Raw genomic sequence first — 25,927 nt, forward strand, 5'->3', positions numbered from 1 at the left:
GGCGGTGAGGGAAGGGGCTCCTGCTGCCGGGCTGCTCCAGCGGCTCTGCGGGGTCGCCGGGCCGCGAAGGCCGCTCCTTGTGGGCAAGAGGTGTATCTTTCATCTTCTACCTGCGCCTCGCCCGACTGCCCAGCCCCGGATAAGTCCCTGAGCAGATGGAGAGATCCCTCCGGATGTCTGCTAGGCCGTACCCATGAGCTGAAAATGACCTGTGTTAACTGGCAGGAGCAAACATCAGGGAGAACCATGTAGCTCACAGGGAAAAGTAAGCTCTCGATTCTGACCAGGCTCCTGGGTTTGAAAGAAAAGGTTTGGAAAGAGCTGAAAGTCAGGTGAAGAACTCTGGAATTCACATGAGGAAGAAGCATGAGAAAAGCCTCCTTTTTTTTCACCTAGGTTACCATGCTTCAAAATTCAGCTGAGATGCTGGTGTGAAGTGACTCATGTCTGGCTGTTAAATAGCTTACTGTTAGCTTGCAAAGATTAATATGTAATCTTGACAAAAGAACTCATGCAAGCATGTGGTGCACCAAATCATGGAGAACCTGTGGTGTCCTGTTCTCCCATTTATTTTTGTTCATTGACACCGTGAGTAAATATGATGCATACTCGTCCTGTATTTCAGTTTAAAGTGTCAGATTCATTTATAAGTTCTCCATTCATAACACATGCAACTAATAGCTTCGATTTCAGAATGGGTGATGGGTGAAAGACTAGTTACACATTAGAAAGCATTCTGCTAGAGCAAAAGAAAATGTACCAGGAGGGAGGGGAGATAAAACTTTAATTAACAGTCCTGAAGGAAAAGATACTGTGGTTTCACAGTAGTCTGTATTGCTCCTGTACTAAGAGGTCTTCCGTTGTTTCACATCTGAAAAAATAGCTTTTTTATTTTGGATAAGTGTCCTGATCTTGCTGCCTGGCTGTTGGTGAATGGGGCTGTAGAAAGAAGGATCAGATGAGATGGAGGAGAACGGGGCTGCTGATGGCAGCTGTTCTGGCTTGTGATGGCTGAAAGTGGTTGTGAAAATCCAGCGCGGTGAATTGAAGAGTGAGCCATTGACAAAAACCCTGTTTCTGTAATGTTTTGACTTCTGCAAAGTAGAACATGGCAAAATAGGCAGAACATAAAGGGAAACATTACATTTCAGTGTTCATGAACACAGACTCTCATGTGGTCTGCTGACATAGGCTTTAGACATCAATAAAGGAGCTTTACTAAGCAGACATTTTAAGGACTTTGTGTTGTGTGTACAACAGCACTTCTGAAAAGTCAGCTTTGATACTGTCAGTCAAGTGTACAGTGTCTCATTGAAAAAGAATGTCTATGTTTAAGGGTATATTGGACAAATAACAAAGATATAAAGTTGTGAGTGGAAGCAAACTTGCTTTGCTTTTTGTATTACTACTGTTCATATATATGACCCTTTAATAGCATTTACTTTAAAAGAAGGCAAGAGTGAACAGGTTAGGTTTTAAATCAGGTGGGGCTAGACTCATAAGCAGATACCAAGTTGTATTATAATTGGAGTATAAAACAAAAGAGATGGAAAAAAGCACCATTTTTAAAATTTTTAATAACTGTAATTTAAAATATTTTTTTCCCCAGGAAAGAAACCCCAACTCCTTCCTTGGGGAAAGACACAGCAGATACAGTGATCATTGGAGGTGGTTGTGTTGGTGTGAGTCTAGCCTATCACTTGGCTAAGGCTGGCTTGAAGGATGTTGTTCTGCTGGAAAAATCTGAGCTCACTGCAGGATCTACTTGGCATGCAGTAAGAAATGTTTTGTTATTCTCTCAGATTAACAGCAGTGGTGGTGGAATTTTCATTACCTTTATATTCCCTGGCTCTCCAGATATTAACTATCTGGTTATTTTACAGATGGCACTGAGTTCTTAATAGATTGACTGTATGAGTTTTGAAAAGGTGGTTCATCTATCCACAGTACAGATTCCTCATTTGCAAAAATTGGAACAATGATTCTATGATTCTGTAATTCCGTGATTTGTAGCAGTTAACTGGGTTTAAACTCTAAGGTACTCTAAGGAAAAGAAGTGAAAAGACATACATGCAATAATAGCAGAGTGGGAATACCTCCTATAATAGTTCTAATCACATGAACGAACTGGTATGCAACATAGGTGTATGTAATTCTGTATTTTCTCCATCAATGTCTGGCGCAGGTAGTTTAACAAAATGAAATAAAGCTTGCCACAATAATGGATGCTTTTTCCATTCTTTTCCAGCTGCGCTTAGCTGAAATTGGGACAATGCTATCCCTGCAGGTAGCAATACAGAAAAGTAAAAACCCAAAAGTTTGCTGTCTCTAGAACTGTTCTGTTAATACAACAGAGCACTTATGTAATAATTGTAACTTAGAGCATCTGAGTGCCTTTCAGGAACAAATTATGGAGGATGACTCAGATGGATTATATTTGATTTGTATGGTCACATGTGTCCCAGAGGAGGAAGTTTGAAGTTGGACATACTTCGTCTTAGTGCAGATGTTTTGTGTGTCTGCGGCCTTATGGGACAACAATAGTAAAAACTGAAATTGAATTTAAAAACTGCATGAGATGTAGAAGTAGTTTTCTACTTAATTTTACTTGCTTCAGAGTAAACCAAAAGAAAACACATTGTATTGAGTTAGGAGAGCCAAAAGTCAGCAATTATGACTCTTTTAGATGTAATCATAACACAGCTGGTACAGTTCAGTGAACAGAGCAACACAGTTTATAGTGTCTGACCGGGCATCTTATGCATTCAATACTAAGTATGAAATGCATAAAGAAATACTGTGACTTATGTATATGAGCAAGACACAGGCTGAATTCTATGTACCCAATACATATACAGGACAATACGTGTGTAAAAAAATAATAAAAATTCCCTCTTTGAATAGGAAACCAAATTAATTAAGAGGGTTTTGTTACTAAATGTTCCCTTTGTTCTATTGGTTATACTCACTCTGTCTAGCTTATTTCTCCTAGCTCAGTAAAAGCAACTTCTTCTCCAGCAATTCTGCCCCCACTTCTTAGTCATTGCAGCACTGTAGCACTGAATAGGGATCCCCATTTCAAAGGCAGAGAGGGACCTGGAGTGCAGCAGAGAAAATGCCTGCTCTGGGCTATTGGGAGGGCTGCCTCCTGGCACCTGTTGCAACAGAATTAGATGTGATTAACACAGCAGGTTATAGTTATAGGACAGGTTAAAATGGATAACTGTTAGGTAAACAAAATGGTATACTGTCTCTTGTAACTGAACTGAGCATACTGCTTCTAAAGATGAGAAAGTTAACAGAAAGTCTGTTTCAGTTGATGAGACAGATCAAAACAATGACTGAGTTCTTTTTACGCTGGGTACCATACATTTGCCAGTGTTTTCCTCACAGCAGTACAATACTAGGTACAAATGAAAATTACACATACAGTTATCATTTTTAATGGCATGTAGTATATTGCCTGCAGCACAAATTTTGAAAGTCTAGTTCAGATATTGCTGTACTGTATCTAATATCCATTTTCCTTCTTTCACAATCCAGTAAGTCCTTCCAAAGCTCAGAATCATGTTTCATATAGATCACATTCCCGATAGTGTTGCTGCCAAAACTTTTTTCCACTTCTCATGTTTGAGATCAGTTTGGCTGACTTCCATGTGTGTTATTAAAACAACATAGAAAGTGTGCACATTTTTGTTTTATCAGTGGTAAGAGGATATAAATAAAAGAGCAAGTGCTGCTCATTTTTGTACCTAACTAACCATGACAAAGCAGCAGTTATTATATGTGTGCAAATTAGGATTTAAAGCCTAAGACCTCTTAAAGTTCTATTATTCTGCAGGTCAGATAATTCGCAATTTTACTGAAGCCCTGGGGACTGAACAAGGGATATATAACCCACTCAGCAAGCCGATTTTTTACATTGTTACTTTTAAAAAATGTACTTTCTAAGAAGATGTTTAATGTATCATTCTGTTATGTCATCCTTTTTCTTGCAACATGCAGCTGATTCTGCTGCTGATTGTCAATAAAGCACAGCTCAAGACAAAGAAAAACTTAGTATGACCTGGTCAAATTTGGAAGAAGAGAGAATATGTGATAACAGTTTTTATGCATTTTCCTCCAGAATATTAGTTTAATAACTGGAGTTAGTATTAAATATGAAGCAGATTGGAATAGAACTAAACTGATACATGAACATTTCAACAAATGTCAGCTATTAAAAAACCCTTAAATTCACTATGTCAGTTCTCATAGCGAAGAGGCCATACTTAAAATTATGGCCTCAGGAAACTCAGGAAAACATTGTGAGGCTAGCTGGGCCAGACTCATGACTGAGTTCTGGAGCAAAACCACAGAATACTGAAGGTGGAAACAGGAAAAACTTATGATGGGGTATTGCCTTGGCGTTAGGAAAGCCAAAGCTCGTCTAGAGTTAAGACTCGTGAGGAACATTAAAGGCAAAAATAAGTTTCTGCCTGAACAAGGACTATGGCTGAACAAGGTGGGTAATTTAGTCACAGTGTATGCTGATAAAGTGGAAGTGCTCATGGCCTTCTTTGTCTGAGTTTTCACTGACAAGATTTCTCTGGCCCATGTGGTCTGAGCAGGGTACAAGAAGAGGAGCTACCAGCACTGGATGGGGATCAAGACAGGGATTAATTGGAGAACTTGACTCACAAACGTGCATTTTATCAGTTGGGCTGCATACAAGAATGCTGCTGGTGATGTGGCATTGCTTTGGCTGCAGATGTATTCCCTTTGAAAGACTGGACATGAGGGGAGATGCTCAGCATTTGGAGAAGGGCATATATATGCATCTTTTATAAAACCCAAATGGACAAGCAAGGAGGCTGAAGGCCAGCTAGCCATACTTTGGGAAAATCAGGAAAATCATGGAGCAAGTATCAGATCCTATTTCTGGGCCTGTGATTTGCAACACTCAGAATATATTTCCCAAGTGTAAATCACATCTCACCAAACCTAATTATCTTCTATGATAAAATAACTGAATCTGTAGGCAAGAGAAGAGCAGCTGATGTCACTTATCTGGATTGTAGAAAGATTTGAGACACTCTCCCATAATACTCATATATCCAGCTGAAGATATTACATTTTGCATGGCTGGACAGCTACATAGTTAAAAGAATGGATGGTTGAGCTCAGAGGGTAGTGGTTAATGGATCATACTCTACTCAAAGCCTGGAAGTAAGTTGAGTGTTGCGGATGTCTGTCCTGGGACCCATCCTGTTTAACTTCTTTATCAATGATCTGGACTAGGTAATGAAGTACATACTTGTCAAATTTTAACATCAAACCAGGAGGACCAGTCAGTGCCCTCAAGGACAAGACTGCCATGCTGAGGGACCTAGACAGGCTGGAGGGTTGGAAGGACAGGAACTTCATGAAATTTAACATGGACAAATGCAAAGTCCTGTACTTTGCCAGAGAAACAGTGCAGTCTCTGTCCTTGGGCAATTTCAGGACCAGCTTGAAAAAATGTTATGCAACTTGGGCTGGTCTCGTAGCTGATCCTGCTTTGATTGTGAGGTTGGATAGAGACCTCCTTAGGTCTCACTTAGTCTGTTTATTTTATTGTAATTGTTTAATTGTTTTATTATCTTAATTTCTATATATAAGTCCAGTCAGGTTATAATTGTTTCCTGAGATCAGAAACCAAAAGACATAAAAATGTGTTTAAAATTCTTCTTTTCTCTTGAAAATGTCAGAGAGACAAGTTTTGATTTAATTCCTGCAATTAAATGGACTTGAATGTATATGGGTTTATAGCTAACGCATTAGTGATTTGGTTCAAAATGATGTTAGTAACAGTGACCACTAAGGTGGAATTTCCTTACATCTGTAATATGTTACTATATTTAGAAAAATAACAGAAGACCAGGAAGTGTTTACAAAAATAAGACAGTAAAAAGAATATGAGATGACATAATTTGCAGGTACAAGTAAATTAGTTACTCACAGGCTATTGTAAATGGCTAAACAATGTAAACATTTCAGTGCCTAATGTATTTCTTTATTCAATATACACATATAAAAGGCCCTTAGGACTTATTTGTTTTAAGAAAGAAGCCAGTTTTAGTTACAAATTCTGAAGTGTGATCACTTTTATAATTCAGACTGTTGAGGTAATGAACAATACCAAACATACTTAGGGAACTACCCCCCAAATTGTGTATTAAGTAAATGTACAACTGAAAAATCTAACACTAATGTATTATTTATTTTGCACATTTTTTCAATTGCGTATTTTGACTTATGCAATGCAATGATAGCATAGGCTTCAAGTTAACAAATAGATAAAATCCTCACCAAAACATTACGAGAACCTTTTAGCGCGCTGACTAGCATGAAGACATATATTCAGTAGGGTCAGGAACTTGTCAATATGCCACCTGTCATACTCTTGCTCTGAAGATGCTGAGTACCTGTTATCTCAGGCAATGAGAATAATTTCTGGTTTTTGAGGAGCATGGTATGCAAGTGCAAGCCATTTGTTAAGAGCAATTTGAAGCTAATTTTTTTCTGAAGAAAAGGATCAGGTGTTAAATGTGAAGATGCATCAACAAAGATGGATTATAAAAGCCCATAATTTCAAAAAATGAGGATGTGTGATCTAATTCATGCAGTGTATGTTGATTTTAATTGTAGAGGAGTGTAATGCTTAATAGGTTCTTAGCATGGCTAAATTAGTTTTAATTAAAAGACATCTTTAAAGACCACTAATTCTTGCATTTGTTATTCTTATGTACACAGTTATTCCACTAGCTTTTGAAGTTAAAGTCTTAAAATATATAACAACCTGTAAATATTCATAAGGTCTATTTTAGTTTATATATATAGTGTGTGTATGTATATATATATATATATAGTACTTAAATCAGTACAGTTATTTAGCTTGAAAACCTAAGGTAATTGTGTAATTCTCTTGTTTCACTTGGGAGAAGGGTTTTGGTGAGATGTCAAATTCAGGAGATACAAAGACGTATGTTCAAGTTAAGTAACACTTAAGGTGCTAAATATCTGCGGTTATGAATGTTATTAGAGGGATGCAGCTGCCACTTTTAGGCAGGCAGATTGTTTCCTGAAGTATAGAAGAGGCTGTAGTAACCTTGATCTTACCTATGAACCCAAAAGGGCCTGACTGCTTTCTCAAGTCAGGCCTGGTAAAATGATGTGCAAAATACATACAGTGATTTCTTAAGCTACTTCTGAAATGTAGCAATTGCTCTTCAACTGCCACATGAGACAACTGCTGAAAAGATTATTCACTTCCACTTCCCTGCTGTTCACATCCATGAAAGTAATAACTTTGTTTAAGATCTGGTCTTTGTGAAGGTTTGGTCTGTCTCCCATTTCCATTTGCAAGAAAAAAATGAAGCTCCCACTACAGGACGTTTTAAGAATCAGTTGACTTACTTGATCAGAAATGGAGATGTTTGTCTCTTCTAAAAGCTTTGAAACAGATGACTGAAAAATTGAAGGACTAAAGGAGGCCATGGGAGACAACAACTGCAACAGTATCCTGGGCTGACAAATTTGATGAGAAAAGACAGATGGAAAAATGTCTGCAGAGAAAAATATTTTTTTGTAGCAGTTGGCTCTATCCATGTGCTGCTTTTCTTTACAGTATCTTGACAGTTCCTTTTTGACTGACAGTTGGAAGGAGGGAAAGAAAGCATTGCATTACTAATAATATCTCTATGTTGTTATTCCTGTTTCTTCTTTGAGGCTGGCTTAACTACTTATTTTCATCCTGGAATAAATCTGAAGAAAATCCATTCTTACAGCATCAAACTCTATGAAAAGCTGGAAGAAGAGACTGGACAGGTAATCTCCCCAACTTTTAAAGTATTAATTCAGATCAATGTTAACCTTACTAATAGTCTTAGAAAAAAAGTTTGGATTTAACAAGTTGAATATTTATATGTTTGTGACTATCCTAAGGCTTCTATTTCATTGAAATACATCCTGCAGCCTGCATATAGTCTGGTGCTTAGTTATTAAATATTTTAGATGGTTTCCCAGATCCCTCTCAAGTTTGAGAAAGTGGCTTCCATCAAACATCTCAAAAGATCAGCAGACTAAAAGTCTGCAACTTTAGCTTGGTTAAAATAGCATCAAGGGTTGGAATGAAAGGATTGATTACGATACATGCCAGCTTTAAACATGTCAACAATTCGTATGATATGATGCTGTCTGTACTTGAGAGACTGCTGCAATTCTTACCATCCCTTTCAGAGGTGTGTTTTTATTTAGGGACTTAAGGAATGTGTATGCAGAGAAATACAGGGCATATCTTTTTTTATCTGGCATAATTTGGCCATATAGATTTCATTTACTAAACTCATCCTTGCTTCAGACTGCAGCAGAAATTGGATGATCCTCACTATACTAGTCTACAAACTTGATAATTGTAATGAAATGCTTTTTTCTTTATTCTACTGCTCAGCTAGATAAGATACTACAGCTGATTATGAGTTCTACTAAAGAACTTATTCAACCATGTTAGTGTTCTGTGAGGTACACAGAACAGGTGAAATAAATAGCATATACTAGAAAGTAAGCATTCACTGTCCAACTATATAAGCATTTCTACTTTATTTAAAATCTTTTTTAAAAGGTAGGTGGTTATTCATTGTGTCAATAAAGGTGCATAGTCAGTTAAATTAACTCGGCAGCATCTCAGCAGAGAATTGTGCTTGTGATAGACTTTAATAAAATCGATTATATATATATATTGAGATTAATCTAATTGTAATTTTGAAATTCAAATATTAATATAATATTAATAAAAACAGTATCATTACATTCAGTAAAGGCTTTTCACAACTGTTTTGAAGATAGTATCTTCAAAGGTTAAATACCTTTAACTTTAAAGATTAACATCTTCAAGTTAACCTTCAAAGTCACCTAACTTACCTTAGTCCCTTTATAGTGATGTTAATGGCAAAATTCCTATAGACTTCCCATAGCACAGGAACATGCATTTATGGAGATTAGTAAAGGTTCTTTCAGTAATTAACTTCTGGTCTTTGTTTTAGGCTGTGGGGTTTCACCAGCCGGGTAGCATCAGAATTGCTTCAACTCCCACTAGAGTGGATGAATTCAAATACCAAATGACTCGTGCTGGTTGGCACCCGACAGAGCAGTACCTAATCACACCCGAGAAAGTACAAGAACTGTTTCCCTTATTGAACATGGATATGGTAAATAACCTGATTTTATGAAAAAATAGCTTCCATTGCAATTAAATATTGTTTCATCAGATATGTAGACTTAAAATCTGTTTCCTTTATATAAATTGTACAGTAGAGTTCAGTTTTTCAGTGCAAAAAGATGTGTTATAATCTAAAATCAGATTCACATGCATTTTACTATGTACCAGGATGTGTACTATTACTTATATACACTACTATATTATTAAAGCGTTGCTGCCTTTGACTGCATGGGAGAACTAAGTAATTTTACTTCCTTATGCCATTGTTGTTGGCTATCTGTGAAGGCCTGATATTATTATATATTTGAAAATTTGTTTTGATTTGACTCCCTAAGGTCTGTTGCATTCAAGAAATAATACATTTATTTTTTTAATTGTTGGTTTTTAGAAATTTTAATTTATTTCATTTTGTGGGGTTTTTCCTCCACTTAGGTTTTAGCTGGCCTGTATAACCCTGGAGATGGTCATATTGATCCCTATTCTCTCACTATGGCCTTGGCTGCAGGAGCCAGAAAATATGGTGCCCAGTTAAATTATCCTGTCCAAGTGACTAATCTGAACTCCCGATCAGATGGGACATGGGAAGTTGAAACTCCACTTGGAATAATTAGAGCAAAGAGAATTGTGAATACTGCAGGTAACATACATGTTTGTGTACTCTTGAGACTTACAAACCAGCTGACACAGAGCATCTGTACTGAATTGTATGGATTACAGGAATAAGTAATATATGTTTTTTGAATATTTGCTTGGTTTGTGGTAAAACGTTCTTTGCCCATAATACTTTACAATATTATGAAAATTTAGCCCTTATGTTAGTTTTCCTTGGCTAGGAATTAATAATTTTTCTTTCTGGTTTGTTTCCAGCAGTTTACTCGTCAGACTGTCTTGTTAGATTTTAGTAGTAAAAGAGATCTTTACTGGTCTACAGTAAGTTTTGTAGAAGACCCAGGATACTGTCTATGAATATTGTCCTCTAAAATCTTATGAGAGTTACTTTGGAAGGGAAAAGGGATGTATAAACAAAGTAGGAATGAGTAGAAAATCTTCACTATTTTTTCAAAGACACTGAGGATTTGAAGCAAGTAAGATAACCCTGCTTATTTCAGTATTATCTTTCTCTAAGATTTAAGTCTATCCACATATCCTTGAAACTGAGGATTTTTTTTGCCCTTTGAATAGTATTTTAAACAAGCACTTGGCTTAACAATACATTTTTTCATGTAATAAAAATTTCCTAACTCAAGGGAGCTTGTATTGACATATGCAGTTTTTATTCTTTATTGTGTCAAAGAAGCCAAACTGATGTTTCTTCTCCAAAGAGCTTTTGCGCAATAGTTCTTTGGATTTCTGTTTGTTTTCCTAAACAAATCTAAAAAACTTTATTCAATCTGAGTATTACTTATTTTTATGCAGCTTTATACAAGTTATAGAAAAATATATTATTGGTGAAGCTGTTGGCACCAACTACATGAAATGTGCCTTCTATGTTCTAGCAGACAACTTTCTGATTTCAATTGTTAGAAAACATGCTGAATATTTACATTTTTATGTAACTGCTTCTACATCTTTAGGGCATGAATCTTTCATGCATCCCATCTAAGTGAATAATCACACTTCATTAGGAAGCTGTGATAGCTCTAGAGGACTTCCTCTTTTTGCTCAGATGGGACAAGTGAACTGAGAGCAAGGATGTCTTTATGATTCCTTTTTACATCTATGCAGTGGGAAAAAAACAAAACAAAACAAAACACAACAAAAAAAAGCGCATGTATTTCTAGTACAAAGCAGATAAAATGATTAAGTTGCACAAGATATGGACTCTCCCTGTTGATGGGTAGAATAACCGCGGCTGACAACTGGAGTTACGAGTGAATTATACTGGAAGGAGAATACATTGGAAGACTGAAATAATAGAATGGTTTGGGTTGGAAGGGACTTTAAAAGTAATCTAGTTCCAACCTCTTGGAATGCCCTTTGTCAAGAACACCTCCCACTAGACCAGGTTGCTCAAAGCCCCGTCAACCTGGCCTTGAACACTTCCAGAGATGGGGCATTCACAGCTTCTCTGGGAAACCTGTTCCAGTGTCTCACCACTCTCACAGTGAAGAATTTATTCCTAATATCTATTCTAAATCTGCCTTCTTTCAGTTTACAACTGTTCTCTCTTGTCCTATCCTATATTCTATTGCAGAAATTCCTTCTCCAGCTTACCTGTAGGCCCCATTTAAGTACTGGAAGGCTGCAATAAAGTCTCCCTGCAGCTTTCTCTTCTCCAGTCTGAACAATCCGAACTCTCTCAGCCTCTCTTCATAGGAAAGGTTCTTCAGCCCTCTGATCAACTTCATGGCCCTCCTCTGGACTTGCTTCAACAGCTCTGTGTCCTTCTTTTGATGAGGACCCCAGAAATGCTTGGGGAAGGTTCCTGGAGGTGGCTGGGAGCACCAGCAGCAAGAGAAACACTTATGTGCAAGAGGACTTTGTGAATAAGGACGCTCAAACCAGGAGGGTCTGTGGGTATTGCAGCAGTGGGGATGACACCATGGAGAGTGGTAGAAAAAGGGACCTGACATGTTTCATTAAGGTAACTGCAGCTGGAGCTTTTTTAGGAAAGATTCTTGAGGACTAGCTGTGTGTGAAACTGAGACTGGAAAATGGAGACTGCCTGAGCTTTCTGGGCATGACAGAGAGGTGGAGTAGCAAGGGAGACATAGACAGCAATAGACTGGAATGAAGAGAAGACAGCTGGGACAGGATATAACAAATGAGGGAAACTGACCTGAACATGGACAGAAAAAAGCTGAAGAAGGATATAAAATCATAGAATCATAGAATATGCTAACTTGGAAGGGATCTTTCTTATTAAGAAGAGTGAAAGGCTTGAATAAGAGTCGTGTATGTCACTGCAGAAAAGAAGAGCAAGTACAGGACCAGCAAGGATGGTGAAGCACAAAGATTGAGATAGGAAGAAATTTGGAAGGAATGGAACAGAAGGCCTGAACTGAGAGGATGAGCTTTACTGGGTAACCTTGCTTTCAGTGTCTGTGTTGTAGTCAGCCCTGTGTTAGATCATTGCAGGCTTTCAGTAAAGAGTAACTGGCAAACCCACTGAAAAGTGGGTTTTCTTGTAGTGTACCTCCCATATATAGGTGATCACTTGCTGTTGCTGTAAGCCTAGCAAAAATAGCAGGAATCTGAAGAATTTTACCTGCAAGTTCCAAGCAAGCTCATGAACTGCTGTGATGCCCATACAGTGCCACAGAATGACATTTTGGAGAGAAAGAGGACTAGAAGAGTTCAGTATTCCTTTTAGAAAGCAAGCAACCACATAAACGGGGAAACCAAATTAAAATGATTTTATTTAGATCACAAAATCAAGCACTTAGAAGATGAGAGGCATGGAAATTTGAATGCCTTTGGACTGTCAGTTTATGGCTTTCAGGCATGAATTATGGGGCAGCATACAGTTATAAAATAACAAGCTCTTTTGCTAATAGAATCCTTATGTCACAGTATGGATGGAATGGTCTAGGAATGATCCAACATTATGGAATGGAAAAGCAGCTCTTTTGGCAATCTGACTTCTTATTTAGGCCACAAACTTCTAGGCCTTCATTATTCCTAACTATTGGCTCTGCAATATATGGATGAAGTATCACAGATGTAGTAATTGCCTTAGATTTTTGTAGCATATTTATCTTTCTTTGGCTTATATATCAAGTTGACATCAGGCGATGTTTTCTAGTAAATGTGCAAAAATTAGAATGTACCCTTGTGAAATTTGCGTAGTGGGTTGTGGGTTTTTTTGTTTATTTTTGTTTGTTTCATTTACTAAGTTATTAAACCAACAATATATTTAGTTAATTGTCTTGTGTAGTTAAACACTGAGCCAAAATGAACATTTGAAGCACATACTGCTTAACATTCTGGTGAAGGATATGAAATCAATACTGTATAACATATATATCTTATAAATGTTCTCTCAGCTAACATGCATTCTTCTTCTCAGCCTTGCCTAATTCCACTACAGAAAATGACTGGTATAATTCAGAGCTCATATTTTAGGCTCATGTTGCAATACAGGCAGAGAAAAATACATCAGAAGGCTCACTACATTCTCTCTCCCCTCTCATCCCCCAGCTGACATCTGTTGTGGAACTGGAACAAACTAGTTTCAGCCAATCTTTAGCTGTTCCCTATGTGAGATTTCCATTTTGGAAGAAAGCAGATGCTTAATAAATAATCCCTGACATGAGCTAACTGGTATTGAGCTTGCTGAAGTGATTTGCAGCCTATTTATAATGGAATGTTTGATTGAAGTCTGCAAAAATAGTTAATGTAGTTTATACAGTATGTGTGTGTAGATAAGCACACATTTTGCAGACATATACACATTGTATATACAACCATTTATACATACGTAGTGGTGGAAAATTTTATCTTTTTTAAAACCAAGAGCTAGTCAGATTGCATAGTTCAACAGATATGCTAAGTAATACTACCACTAAATATTTCTGCATCAGGTGTTTGCAATCTCTACAATCTAATCTTTACAAATACCCTAGAGATATAATTTATGCCTTCATTTGCTCTCTCTGATAGGACTTGACATCTGTTTCCAATTGGAATTTTGTTTCAGAGAACATACTCTTTGTTTTACTATTTTTTTGGTTTTAACAGCTTTTGCACATGGTTCAAAAACTTTAAACAAAGAATCTATACATTTTTCATTTAGTAAATGTCAGCTGTTGTAATTCTAAGCAATTAAATAATCACTTATCATAAGTGTGACTTTTTTTAAGAAGTGCAATATTTAAAATTTGATTTTGAGAAAAACGTACACTTAAACCTTTAATTAAAAAGGAATTTAAAAACAGCTGTTTGTAATGTATTTATGAAAACTCAATGGTTAAGAAATTAAACATTATTTCAAAAGAAACAAAGTTTCAGAGACCTAAAATCCCATCTGCCATTTTTATTTTCTTTGAGGAGATGGAATAGGCTCACTCTCTGTATTTTCCCACTGATCCTATTTTAATGAGGAAGCAAAACAGGGAATTTATTAGAAGCATTTTTTTAGACTACTATTTATTTTTCCAAATATTTCTTTAAGATTGTCTAAGCAATTTTGGCAGGAAAACTGTGTGCGATGCTAGAGATGGAATTTTCTGCTATTTCACCTTTCCTTCTCCTTCATGGAGACCTAACCTTAAAATAGTTTTCTTTGTGGGTGACAAGGAAATACCCAAATAAATAGAAGTTCCCTATAGACTGTTAGCCTCCACTTAAATTGTCATTTGTATTTGTCACTTGTAAAGGAGGAAACCTTTTCAGATGTGCTAGAAAGTAAAATGTATTAGATTATTATTTATATATATTTTTAATAAAGGAGCAGAAATCAGGCTTCAGTAGCTGTAAAGGGTGTTTTGAATCACACTGTGACTATGGCATAATATTCCCTGAGATAATTTACCTGACTAAACAACTGTTCTGTCAGTGAGTATTCTTCAAGTGGTGAGAATGCCTTTAAGAAGCAAAACTGTTACCTATGATAAATGCAGAACAACAGATACTGTTTTTTAGTATTTACTGGATAAGGGCTTTTAATTGAACAGATCTATCTCTCATGATCCTGGATTTTTTGCTCCCTTGCTTTACCTGGCTGCCAGCAATTGTCAAGTGAGTCATCCACAGAAAACGCTTTCCTCAGAAAATCTGCATTCTTAAAAACAGTATGAGTTAGACCCTGACACTGGTTTGTAGTATGAAATAGGAGATTTTCAGTCTCCTGGTGTGGAGGAATGGCACAAGGCCAGCACAGCCCAGCTCAGCTTTCCCCATTGTCCTGAGTTTTGGCCGTGCCAGAGGTGAGAGGATGAATTCCCCAGTTAATGTCAGCAAGCAGCAGGGGCCAGCTTCACTCCACAGGATGGGGAGCCATGCATGGTAACAAGACTGGCAGGCCAGCAGGGACTGTGTCCTGCAGTGCACAAGGGATGGAGCATGGCAGGCCTAGGACAAGCTGCCGGGGTCAGCCCATAGCCCAGATCTCCAGACAAGTTTGTGGGGATGAAGCACAGGCAGATCCATAGTGATGAGGACAGATGGCAGCCAAACCTGAAAGTCAATCCACATCTCAGGAACAGGTCTGGTGACATAACCAGTGTCAGATACTGCCCAGTGATCAGCAGGCAGGTCCATAGAGACAAGACTGGGCTGAGGTCAAACTGGGAAGTAGTCCACGGATCAGGGTCTGGATCAATGAGGTCCATGGCCAGTCACAGGCATGGTTGTGACAGAGCTGCAAACAGGCACATGTACAAGCAATCCAGCTCAGACAGGTTCTGAAGGCCCTTAGCTGACCTGAAGTGGGGCTCCTGGCCCAGTTTTATGTTAAGCTGAGCATCATGAGTTCAGGTCCCAGGAGAAGGGGCAACTGTGTTTACAGCAAACAGTTTGGAGTCAGCTGGTTACATAGGAACTAGGCTGACCTGTCTTCTTTTCCTGGGTGCCATATAGCACAGAGCCTTTTATTTGGAAGCCTGGATAACTCTTCTTCCTCTTCCTTTTCACCTTCCCCCCACATTCATTCCCAGACTTCCCTGGAACTCCAGCTTCATTGGATTTTATTCCTTCATGCCCATTTCTGAGACCTCCACTCCTTAATCTAAAGAATGAGGAGAGGAATATTCCAAGCTTCTTACAGTAGCTACCACACCAGTCAGTCTATCTCATTCCCAGGTCTGTATGTTCCTACCTAACAGCAGGTGAGCCATGATGCAGGGACAAAACTACTAAGTTTGGCAGTTAAGTGGCCTTGACTTTGACAAAGGTATCTCACTGTGACTAAGTCTTAACAGCTGGAAACAGCTAGTTTGAAGGGACCTTAACAGAGAAGAATTAGATCTTCTTTACCTCATGCCTAGGAGTATACACAAAGGGCCTGTGTAGGCTTCAGAGACAGTGTCATAGTCTGTGTCAGAACTTTTAATTGGACAACTACAGGAGAGCACACTGACTACTCACAATATGAACATGATAAGTAACTGATTGCTACAAGGCAGATGTAGTTAATGTGTCACATGATACAAGTGAAAAGGAGTGAAACTTAAATTCTAGAGGTTAGCAGGATGAAGCTGCTGTCTTTCTCTCTGGGGTGTTAGGACTTGACTACTGTCTTGGGACAACATACTAGCTGTAGTTGGTTGATAGTAAGAGTCTAAGTTAATACGTATGTTGCAGGCTAATTTATTCTGATGTGTAAGAATCTGACTTTGCTAGGGCTGCACTGCAGGACTATTTTACTCAAATAAATCATAGGGTTTGTGGGATTGTTAATTAAACTCTCTTCTGAACTTTTAGAAGCCTAATTTGTATTTTTCTAATTATAATTTTTAAATATTTGTAAACTAGAGTAATACATGGTAGTATATTTAGGAACAATGACATGGAAAAATGGAAGGGAAAATTATGCTGGATAATATGAAAAATTATTTGACAATTAAAAGTATGGAAAAAACCTTATTTGCCACATTTCATAAAGTGCAGAGCTTCCTACAGATGTTTAACTGTTATTTTCCATTCACTGAAGTTAGTCTGAGTATCTATATATTACGTGTGTTCTCTAGGTTTTTGGGCCCGTGAGATAGGCAAGATGATTGGCCTGCAGCACCCTCTGATACCTGTTCATCATCAGTATGTTGTGACTTCAACTATCCCTGAAGTGAAAGCCCTAAAAACAGAATTGCCTGTGATTCGTGACTTAGAAGGATCATATTATCTAAGGCAAGAAAGGGATGGTCTTTTATTTGGTCCGTATGAGAGCGAGGAGAAGATGAAGCTGCAGGACTCATGGGTAACAAATGGAGTTCCACCAGGTAATTAAGAACATTAAATCTTTGAACTTGATAAGCACTAGCACACATTTTAATGTGTATAAATCCCAGCCTATCATTCCATCACCCGTGATGGAAAACAGAAAATATTTGCAACACGCCGTCGTTATTCAGAAACTTCTTCTCAAATAACAGAAATTATAGGAGTGAATAGAAACTAAAAAAAAATAACATAAAAAAGCCTATTTGAAGCAGGCACAAAATACACACCTACAGCATAGTCTCACCATGCCTTCTGAAGAGGTGCCTGTGTGTTGTGATTAGGTGCAGTCACTGAGTCTGTGTTACCTAGCCTTTTGCAACCAAATGGGGATTTTTCTAACCTACAGTTCTCTCCAGCTTACTGCAAGAGGCTTTGGATTTTTGCTGTTTCTACAGAGACAATGTGGTTGTTAAATAGGAACACGGGTATAGCAAGGCAATTTCTTGGACAAAATGCTGTGCTAGATCTAAGTGCCACAGAGCTGTAGATTTGTGTGGAATTTTGTGTACAAAAAAAATCCCAACTGTCATACTGCTACTTATTAAAAAAAGAAATAAAGTTACAGTGTCATGTCTAGGCTCTAACTTCCCATTCAACTCTAGACAGAAAGTTATATTAAGTCAGCCATGTTGCTGTTTTTAAAAAAAACAACACATTGTATCTTCCTAAGGAAGCGTAATCAGCACCCTTTGGCTTCGGTGTGCACTGTCTCACCTTCCTGAAATTACTGTCTCCAGAAGTGTCAAGTCCCTGTACACAGTGATGTTCTGTAATGCTTAGAGCCCAAAGTGAAGGCTGAAATGTATCAGGAATTCGCTAAACACCATGGAAATCATAAGTCAACACAAGCAATATATTTCTTCCCTTCCCTAAGTTGGTGGCATATTGAGAAAAATAAGTGGTTCTGATTAACACAGAATGAAGTTTCTGTGTTTCTCTGCTTCCTTTCTACTTCATTGTTGAATTTACATGACCTTAGGGTTAAACAAATATGTATAAAGGACATTGTAACTGCAGCAACATTAAACTTGATCCTGCAAGTAACTAGGGATTTATGCACACTATTTTCCTCATATAGGATGGCAAAAGCTTGAACATATATAACTTCTATATATGTCAGTTGCTTAACTGTATTAAACATGCAACTATTTCTAGTATAATTAAGTAGTAAGAGTGTAACTTCAGTGTAAATAATTAATAAAAGTAAAATATTTGTTTTCGTTTTGGAAAGGTTTTGGAAAAGAACTTTTTGAGTCTGATTTAGACAGAATAATGGAGCATATTGAGGCTGCAATGAAAATGGTCCCAGTTCTGAAAAATGCAGACATCGTAAACACAATTGCGGGTCCTATCACCTATTCTCCAGACATTCTTCCTATGGTGGGACCACATCAGGGTGTCAGAAATTACTGGGTAGCTATTGGTTTTGGGTAAGTAAGTTCCTCATGACAACTTCTATCTCTTGTATTGTTAAAATGTCAGTCATCTCAAGCTTTACAATTTTTTATTGGTTTGGGGGTTGTTTTGCACATATTTTATGTAAAATGTAACTGGCAATAGTCTTAATTACCGCTGCATGCATAATAAAAGCTCTCCCTTCTTCTCCATAACTCTCACTATGTTTTCAATTTCTTTCCTTCTTTTCTTCTAGAGGCCAGTATCTGCAACACTTTATGCAGCTGCAAGTAATGGGTGGTACTTGGTAGCATCTGTGCAACAAGTTAGAGTCCTAAAAATCCTGGGCTTTACAATACACTTTCTAGTCCATTTTTTATGTTAGCATTTATATAAACTGGTGTCTCTGAAGTTGGGACAAGAATGATTGGTACAGGGAGAACTTCTAATATGAGGTACTAAGTTTTGGGTGAAAACTGGAAGCAGAAGGCATTGCCAGCACACCGGGTTGACAGACCACTCTGGGGATATGAACACAGCAGTTGTTCTGACTGTTGGAGACTGAACTGAGAAATGATGTTGCTGGATGTTGAAGGAAAGCAAATGAGGGCAGTGTGACAACAGGAATGGGTATTTTACTGGTGTCATTTATTCTGCCCATAATGGTGTTTTCTTTGAGTGTGCCTTATGTCTTATACACTATGGCCCCACTGAAGCAAGTGGTAAAACTCTTACTGACTTCTCTGTAACTGTCTTAGTTTGACCATTGATTCAAGATGGATAGAACAAACTAAATACAATTCCAGCCACATGTTATTGAACACCTTCTGTTTACACTGTCTTTCCAATTGCCTAACTTGCTGTTCAAAATCCAGCTCAGCTGTTTCCAGTTTTCTTTCAGTCCAAGCCAAACAAACCCTCAGATCATAAGATAAGGCAGTACCACTAACGTGCTTTCCGAGGCCCTCAAAATAAAAAGGTTTAGTAATTTTGCAATGATTCATTGTGAAAGGCATTCACCTTTGCTGCTTGGATTTAAAAAAAAAAAAAGTTATCTTTCAGTAACCTTTGCAGAACTTACAGTTACAGAAGTGGTTTGCCTAGGCCTGGTTCACCGAAGACTGTTTAAGTTCATTACTGTGCTGTCAGACTTTGGAGCCTGGTTTGTTTTTTTTTCCTTGGTGCCAGTAGGAAGAGAATCAAAGTTCCATATAGGAATAACTGAAGACTAGTGTTATATGTTTAAGTTTCTTTAAACAAATTATTTCAGGAATTTGATTAATCTCTAAATGTTGCGACACATGTCGCAATTGTGTTGCTGTCACTGGATTGCTTTGTCTGCTTTTCAGCGACTTTTGACTCCCTGTTCTAGGCTTCTGGGTCACTGCAGTGTTTCTTGAGTGTTGTAATTTTTTGTGTGCATTAGCAAATTGTTATCTCATAGTCAACTAGAAGGGACATTGTGACAGAGGGCTTAGTGCTGTTAGTTTAGAGGATTTTTATTATCTAAAATTAGCAGCTTGCTAGGCGTTTTAATGTGCAAATAAATTGATAAGTATAGTTAGCAGAGCCTGTAGCACTGTTTATTGTTAGGGTTGCTAAACACTTCCCGTTTCAGACTGTTTTTAGCTAATTATAGCTTTGAAAATGTTAACAAGGGTAGGATAGAATTTTGTTCAGAAAAATTTAAGCCAAAGCAGTGCAACCATTCCAAAGAAGGAGGTTTTTGAAGGTATGTTGTTTTGCTGTGTTAGGGTTTTTGGGGTGAAGTTTGTTGCTTTTTTTTTTCAAGTTCTTATTTCCCCATTTTCTGAGAATAAATTTCACATTTGGCAGAAGGGACCCATCTGCTAAGGACACGCCTTTCTGCCACTCTTCACAAAATCTATCCGTGAAGCCCATTCACAAGACTTTATTAATGTTACAGCTTACAAACAATTAGTAGAGACTCACTATATCTTGCAGTAAGATTCCTGCATTCTGTCAATATCAATATTCCACAGCCAGAGTCTGAACAGTTTTCCTGCAGAAATGAGCTAGAAAAATGGCTAAACCTGGAACAAAGACAATAGAAAAGGCACCATGGTGTGCAAGGACTCATATTTCCTAGGGAAAAGAAGTGGAACAAGTAGAAAACTGGTGAGAAACAAGGACTCAAACAAGTAAGACATCAGAACAGGAACAATAAGAATAATAATCTGGCAGGGGCTGGAAGGAAAGAAGAAAAGCAGAAGGGCAGTTAGTGTTCATTAAGGAAATTTTCTCTAAATCCTCATGTGAAGAATGGAATTCCCAAACTGTTATCTACTTTCATGGCTACTTGCAATATCCTATGCCTGCATAGGATATCCTATGCATGTGTTTTCATTGAATCATAGAATGCTTTGTGTTGGGAGGGACTTTGAAGTTCATCTAGTTCCAACTTCCCTGCATGTGCAGCAGAACTGTAGTGGTCTATTAATACAATCATCTCTCCATCATCTGAGGTAATGACAGATATGTGCATTCTGCATAATTTTAAATCTCTAATAATATAGGCCCAGCTAGGAACACCAAGATCAGCGCTGGCCCTGCAGAGAGTGCACAGACCACTCAGCCCATGTTCAGAGCTGTACATGTAGCAGCAACTCCACCTTGCAGGGCTGTCTTGCCGCCAGGGTTACCATGCCATCAGCTCAGCAGTCTTCAGCTGAAGCTAAGAAACCTCATTGTTTGTGGACTGTAGACACCCACAGTCATATCATGGTCTCTGTGCTGTGTTCCCCTGTGCTTTTGGCTGCAGTGAATGGTGCAGGGAGACTTAGGCTGTCTAAAATTTCTTCTGGAACTGTTCTTGGAGGCATCGAAGCCACAGTCACCTGTTAGTAACTAAAAGCTGACTAATAAACTCCAGTAATGGCTAGCTCTTCTGTAACACTTGCAGAATGGCAATTTACAAGCACTCATCCTGACTGCGTCAACTGTGGTAATGCAAGTTTGTGCTGAGAATCTGAATATTGATGTTGAACAGCCTGAAGGAGTGTGTTTGGCAGAAGTACTTAATGTACTCAACTGTTAGAGATTTCTGATGTATTTAAATATATATATAAATTACAGATAAATCCCTGCTGTATCAAAGTAATCTCAAGAATATTACGAAACCATGCATTCTACAGTTAGAAAGTGCCAGAATTAAGTTGTATGTGTAATCTGAAATGAATTCTTCTTATACATATGCATTGGAATTAAATTATAACTTCTTTTTTTTTTTTTTTTTTTCCTCACAAGATCCTTGCCTATTTAACTGAGAGCATAGAATTCAGAGTTGATAAACAGCAATTCAATTTTATTTTAGCTCCGCTTTTCAGTATGCCTATGATTTAATTCCTACATGCAGATCTAAACTTAGTTTTGAACATATTTACAGTTTCTTCAAGGACTTTTCTGTCTGCTCATTAGTGCATTTCACAAGTAACTAAGAATTTATTTTCCCATCTTCCCTAGACGGTAGGCTATTCTGACACTTCTTTTAAACATGCCAAGCTAATTGACACAAGTATTAAAATAAATTTAAATAATTTGGTATTAATATCCTTGCCTATTTAACTGAGAGCATAGAATTCAGAGTTGATAAACAGCAATTCAATTTTATTTTAGCTCCGCTTTTCAGTATGCCTATGATTTAATTCCTACATGCAGATCTAAACTTAGTTTTGAACATATTTACAGTTTCTTCAAGGACTTTTCTGTCTGCTCATTAGTGCATTTCACAAGTAACTAAGAATTTATTTTCCCATCTTCCCTAGACGGTAGGCTATTCTGACACTTCTTTTAAACATGCCAAGCTAATTGACACAAGTATTAAAATAAATTTAAATAATTTGGTATTAATAACTCTTTGTCATTAAATGTTTTGAGAAGGTGCCTGTAATTCAGCATTAAATAATACTCTTTGGCCACATGTAGACTGAGTAGCAATGTCCATGTCCAAACAAACACAAAAAAAAACAGAGGGAAAAATTTAGAATGCTTTAGGAGGTGTATTAGTAGTACATGCTAGTACTGATTTTAAAAAACAAGCAAAAAAAAAGACTTTGCATTACAGGACTTCTTCCCTCTTTTTAAGGTATGGCATTATACATGCTGGTGGCATAGGAAAGTACCTCAGTGACTGGATCCTTGAGGGGGAACCTCCATTTGACCTGATAGAATTAGATCCCAACCGTTATGGAAAGTGGACCACAACAGAATACACAGCAGCCAAAGCAAGAGAATCTTATGGTTTTAATAACATTGGTAAGAAAGTATTTTTAAAAATAAATTTATATCCTGAATATGGATTCCAACAATGTCTGCTTTCAGATTTCTCTGCTTATATATATGTATCGATGTATAATCTGTCTTAGTGATTTACAGTATTTAGTATGCCATGGCTTTTGGTTTGTTTGGGTTTTGTTTCTTTTTTTTCCCCCATCTAGTTGGTTACCCTAAAGAAGAAAGATTTGCTGGGAGACCAACAGAAAGAACTAGTGGGCTGTATGATTTGCTAAAATCAAGATGTTCAATGGGCTTCCATGCAGGATGGGAACAACCTCATTGGTTCTACAAACCTGGAGATGAGACTGGATACAAGTAAATGAAAGATTCCTCCCCCCCATTCCTCCCTTTGATAAATTGTCACAAGAAAAAGGTCGAGCAGAGTTAAATTCAATAAGAAGCATACATTTCTAATTAATTTCAGTTAAAGGTATCCATTAGGTAGATCTGTTTTTTCTGTAGTTTAGGATAATGCAGATCTCTCAAAACACACATGAAAGTATCCAGAAATTCTTCTAGGTATGGGGTATCAGAGAGCAGCCTAGCTCTAAGAAACGTTTTGCAGTGATACTGGAGTACCGACCTAAATAAGGCTCATAAAGGAATAGAGAGACACACTCTGCTGTTCAGGAGTAAGGCCTTTGACACCTGAAACTCAAATAAATGATTCAGCAACAAAGTATGCTGTAAATTTACGTGACAGACTACTACATCCTCTAACATTTGAATAGTTCACAGTTTATTGTACAAATTGGTTGATAAAATATCAACCCACATTCTTCTTTGTTGTTAAGGGATTTTAATAATTAAGCTATGTTAGACCAAGGAAAATATTGGGTAAGCTATCTACCACTAGGAAAGCCTATCTCCTTTGACTGATTATTAAACTGAAGAAAGTGAAAGAGTGCATTTTGCTGAAAAGAGCACAAAATTTCCAAATTGCATTTTATGTGTGTAAATGCTCTGTTTCAGACCCAGTTTTCGGCGCACAAATTGGTTTGACCCTGTGGGTCGTGAATGTAAACAGGTTATGGAAAAAGTTGGTGTGATTGACCTGTCGCCATTTGGCAAGTTTAAAGTTAAAGGCACCGATTCTGTTAAGCTGCTGGATCATCTATTTGCAAATGTTGTTCCAAAGGTAAATGGGACAGTGGCAACTGTTTTAATGTAGGATTTAGACAAACTAGATCCGTTTCAGAAATGGAAGATGAAGCATAACATTATTGCCATAACGTTCAGGCACCAAACCCTCAGATTCTTTGGAGAAATTGCTGTCAGGGTGTGTATTTCACTCAGTTAAGGGCATGAGCAGTGGAGTTTACAGTAGAGTAGCCCCATGTAGAAGTACCTTTTAACAGAAATCCTTGAATAGAATGGTTGAGGTTGGACAGGACATTTGGAGGTCACCTTGTCCAACTCTCTGTTTAAACAGGTCACCTGGATCTCATTGCCCAGGAATATGTCGAGAAAGCTTTTAAGTATCTTCAAAGATGGAGAATGCACCAGTTCTCTGGGCAATCTGTTCCAGTGCTTAGCCATCTTTATAGTAAAAAAAAATTTCCTAGAAACACAGAACCCTCTGTAATTCAAATATTTGTCTAAAGAAGTCCAAGTGAATCTCACTTGGAATTCTTTTACAGTAGTACTGAAGTAGCAGAGGAGAGCAGTGAAAGGTGTTCTTGCCTGACCATAGCTGGGTGTTCTGTACTTCATGGGAGCAGTTTTGTTGTTGTTGTTGTGGATTTTTTTAAAATATGACCCATGATTATTTTCCACCCACCCTCATACAGACTGTTTCCCAGCAGGCTGCCTGAAGCAGGCAGGGTTGCAATTATTCAGGATATTCAGGTTTCAGCTCACACCTCTTCTTTCTCCACACATGTGGCTGCTCACAGACCATCAGAATATGATCCTGATTTCAAAAATGTTACACTATGACAAACTACCCATGTTTCTTACTCTTCATCCTCAGTTTATGGTAGTGCTCCGTGAGTCCTTTTACCTTCCTGTTGTGTCAGCCACTCTTATGTAGTGTTCTTATCTTCAGAGGTACAGCTCCAGCAAGCAGATTGTTATTTTCCAAAGTGCTATAGCTGTGAGGTTTGCTGATTTCAGCACTGAATTTCAGTAAGTTTTTACTGTACATGATGGTTTTAGCTCTTTCAGACACCAGAGGGAGGAAGCCTAGGGAAACTAGATACAGTGAAACTATGGTCATAAAGGTAGATAATTTGGTCAAAGCCAACTGAATGGGAAAGCTGTACACAAAGAATGGTATCCTGTAGTTTTAAGAGAAAGAAGAACTTGAACTGCCATGTGGCAATGTTTTTTTTACTGTGTTAGTTTTTTGATAGCAATATATAGATTAGGAGTTTGTCCTCTTTCTAGCTTGGGGAAGAGGTGGGGTAACTGTCATTAGTGGAGACATGTAACACGTGCTGAATATATTTATGTATGGGGGGAAGCGAGATGAAACAGCAAATTATGAGGACAAAGTGGGTGCTTTCTATGGAGTTTATTCAGTGTGGCTAAGGGGAAAAGGAAAGAGAAGCAGCAAAACAACGTTAACAGTTTATGAGTCCACTTAAAAATCCAACATTCACAACAGATGGTTATTTAAGTTGTCTGATTTTTTGTACCATTCATGCTTCCATGCATAATAAAATAATTCAGTGAAGTTACTGGAAATATACTTGTATGACAACCAGGTTGGCTGTGCCTACCATCAGGTTCTGAAAATTCAATTGCATGTGTGCAATATGCCAGTAACTATATTAATGTAATATAACCTTCCAAAACAATCTTAAATCTGCAATATCTTTCCCTTCTCTGTTCATTGTCTGGAATCTCTGCACTGACTGATTGTTTGACAAGGTTCTTATGAAAGCATAATCAAATAAGAGAGATTACATTCTGCCTCTGGAACCAGACAAGCACGACAGTGATGGCACATTCATATTTCTGTTTGTATGAATAATTTGTGTATGAACATGTATATATTTCATGGTCACTGCTTAGTAAATGTTATTTGAAATTTTGCCTTTAGATATTGTTCCTACACAGGACCTGATTCAGATGTAGAAACATGCAGATTCATAGTCAGCAACTACATAAACTATA

General features: G+C 37.6%; 2 protein-coding genes across 2 annotated transcripts in view; one reads left to right on the top strand and one right to left on the bottom strand.

Annotated features, from left to right (window-relative positions):
* Nucleotides 1-1,500, bottom strand: part of LOC104395693 (betaine--homocysteine S-methyltransferase 1) — a 19,219-nt gene extending 17,719 nt beyond the window's left edge. The window contains exons 1-2 of the mRNA XM_010005423.1: nt 1,497-1,500; nt 1,386-1,408 (exon numbers count right to left, since the gene is read on the bottom strand). Of these exons, the coding sequence (XP_010003725.1) occupies nt 1,386-1,408; nt 1,497-1,500 (27 nt within the window). The remainder of the gene's footprint in view (nt 1-1,385; nt 1,409-1,496) is intronic.
* Nucleotides 1,501-1,546: 46 nt separating this feature from the next.
* The window catches only part of DMGDH (dimethylglycine dehydrogenase), a 42,311-nt gene continuing 17,930 nt past the window's right edge, over nt 1,547-25,927 (top strand). The window contains exons 1-10 of the mRNA XM_010005424.1: nt 1,547-1,556; nt 1,615-1,775; nt 7,750-7,848; nt 9,063-9,227; nt 9,671-9,875; nt 16,867-17,115; nt 18,348-18,546; nt 22,617-22,786; nt 22,969-23,122; nt 23,780-23,945. Of these exons, the coding sequence (XP_010003726.1) occupies nt 1,547-1,556; nt 1,615-1,775; nt 7,750-7,848; nt 9,063-9,227; nt 9,671-9,875; nt 16,867-17,115; nt 18,348-18,546; nt 22,617-22,786; nt 22,969-23,122; nt 23,780-23,945 (1,578 nt within the window). The remainder of the gene's footprint in view (nt 1,557-1,614; nt 1,776-7,749; nt 7,849-9,062; nt 9,228-9,670; nt 9,876-16,866; nt 17,116-18,347; nt 18,547-22,616; nt 22,787-22,968; nt 23,123-23,779; nt 23,946-25,927) is intronic.

Source organism: Chaetura pelagica, unplaced genomic scaffold (genome assembly GCF_000747805.2).
Source record: "Chaetura pelagica isolate M959 unplaced genomic scaffold, ChaPel_1.0 scaffold37, whole genome shotgun sequence".
NCBI classification, from domain to species: domain Eukaryota; kingdom Metazoa; phylum Chordata; class Aves; order Apodiformes; family Apodidae; genus Chaetura; species Chaetura pelagica.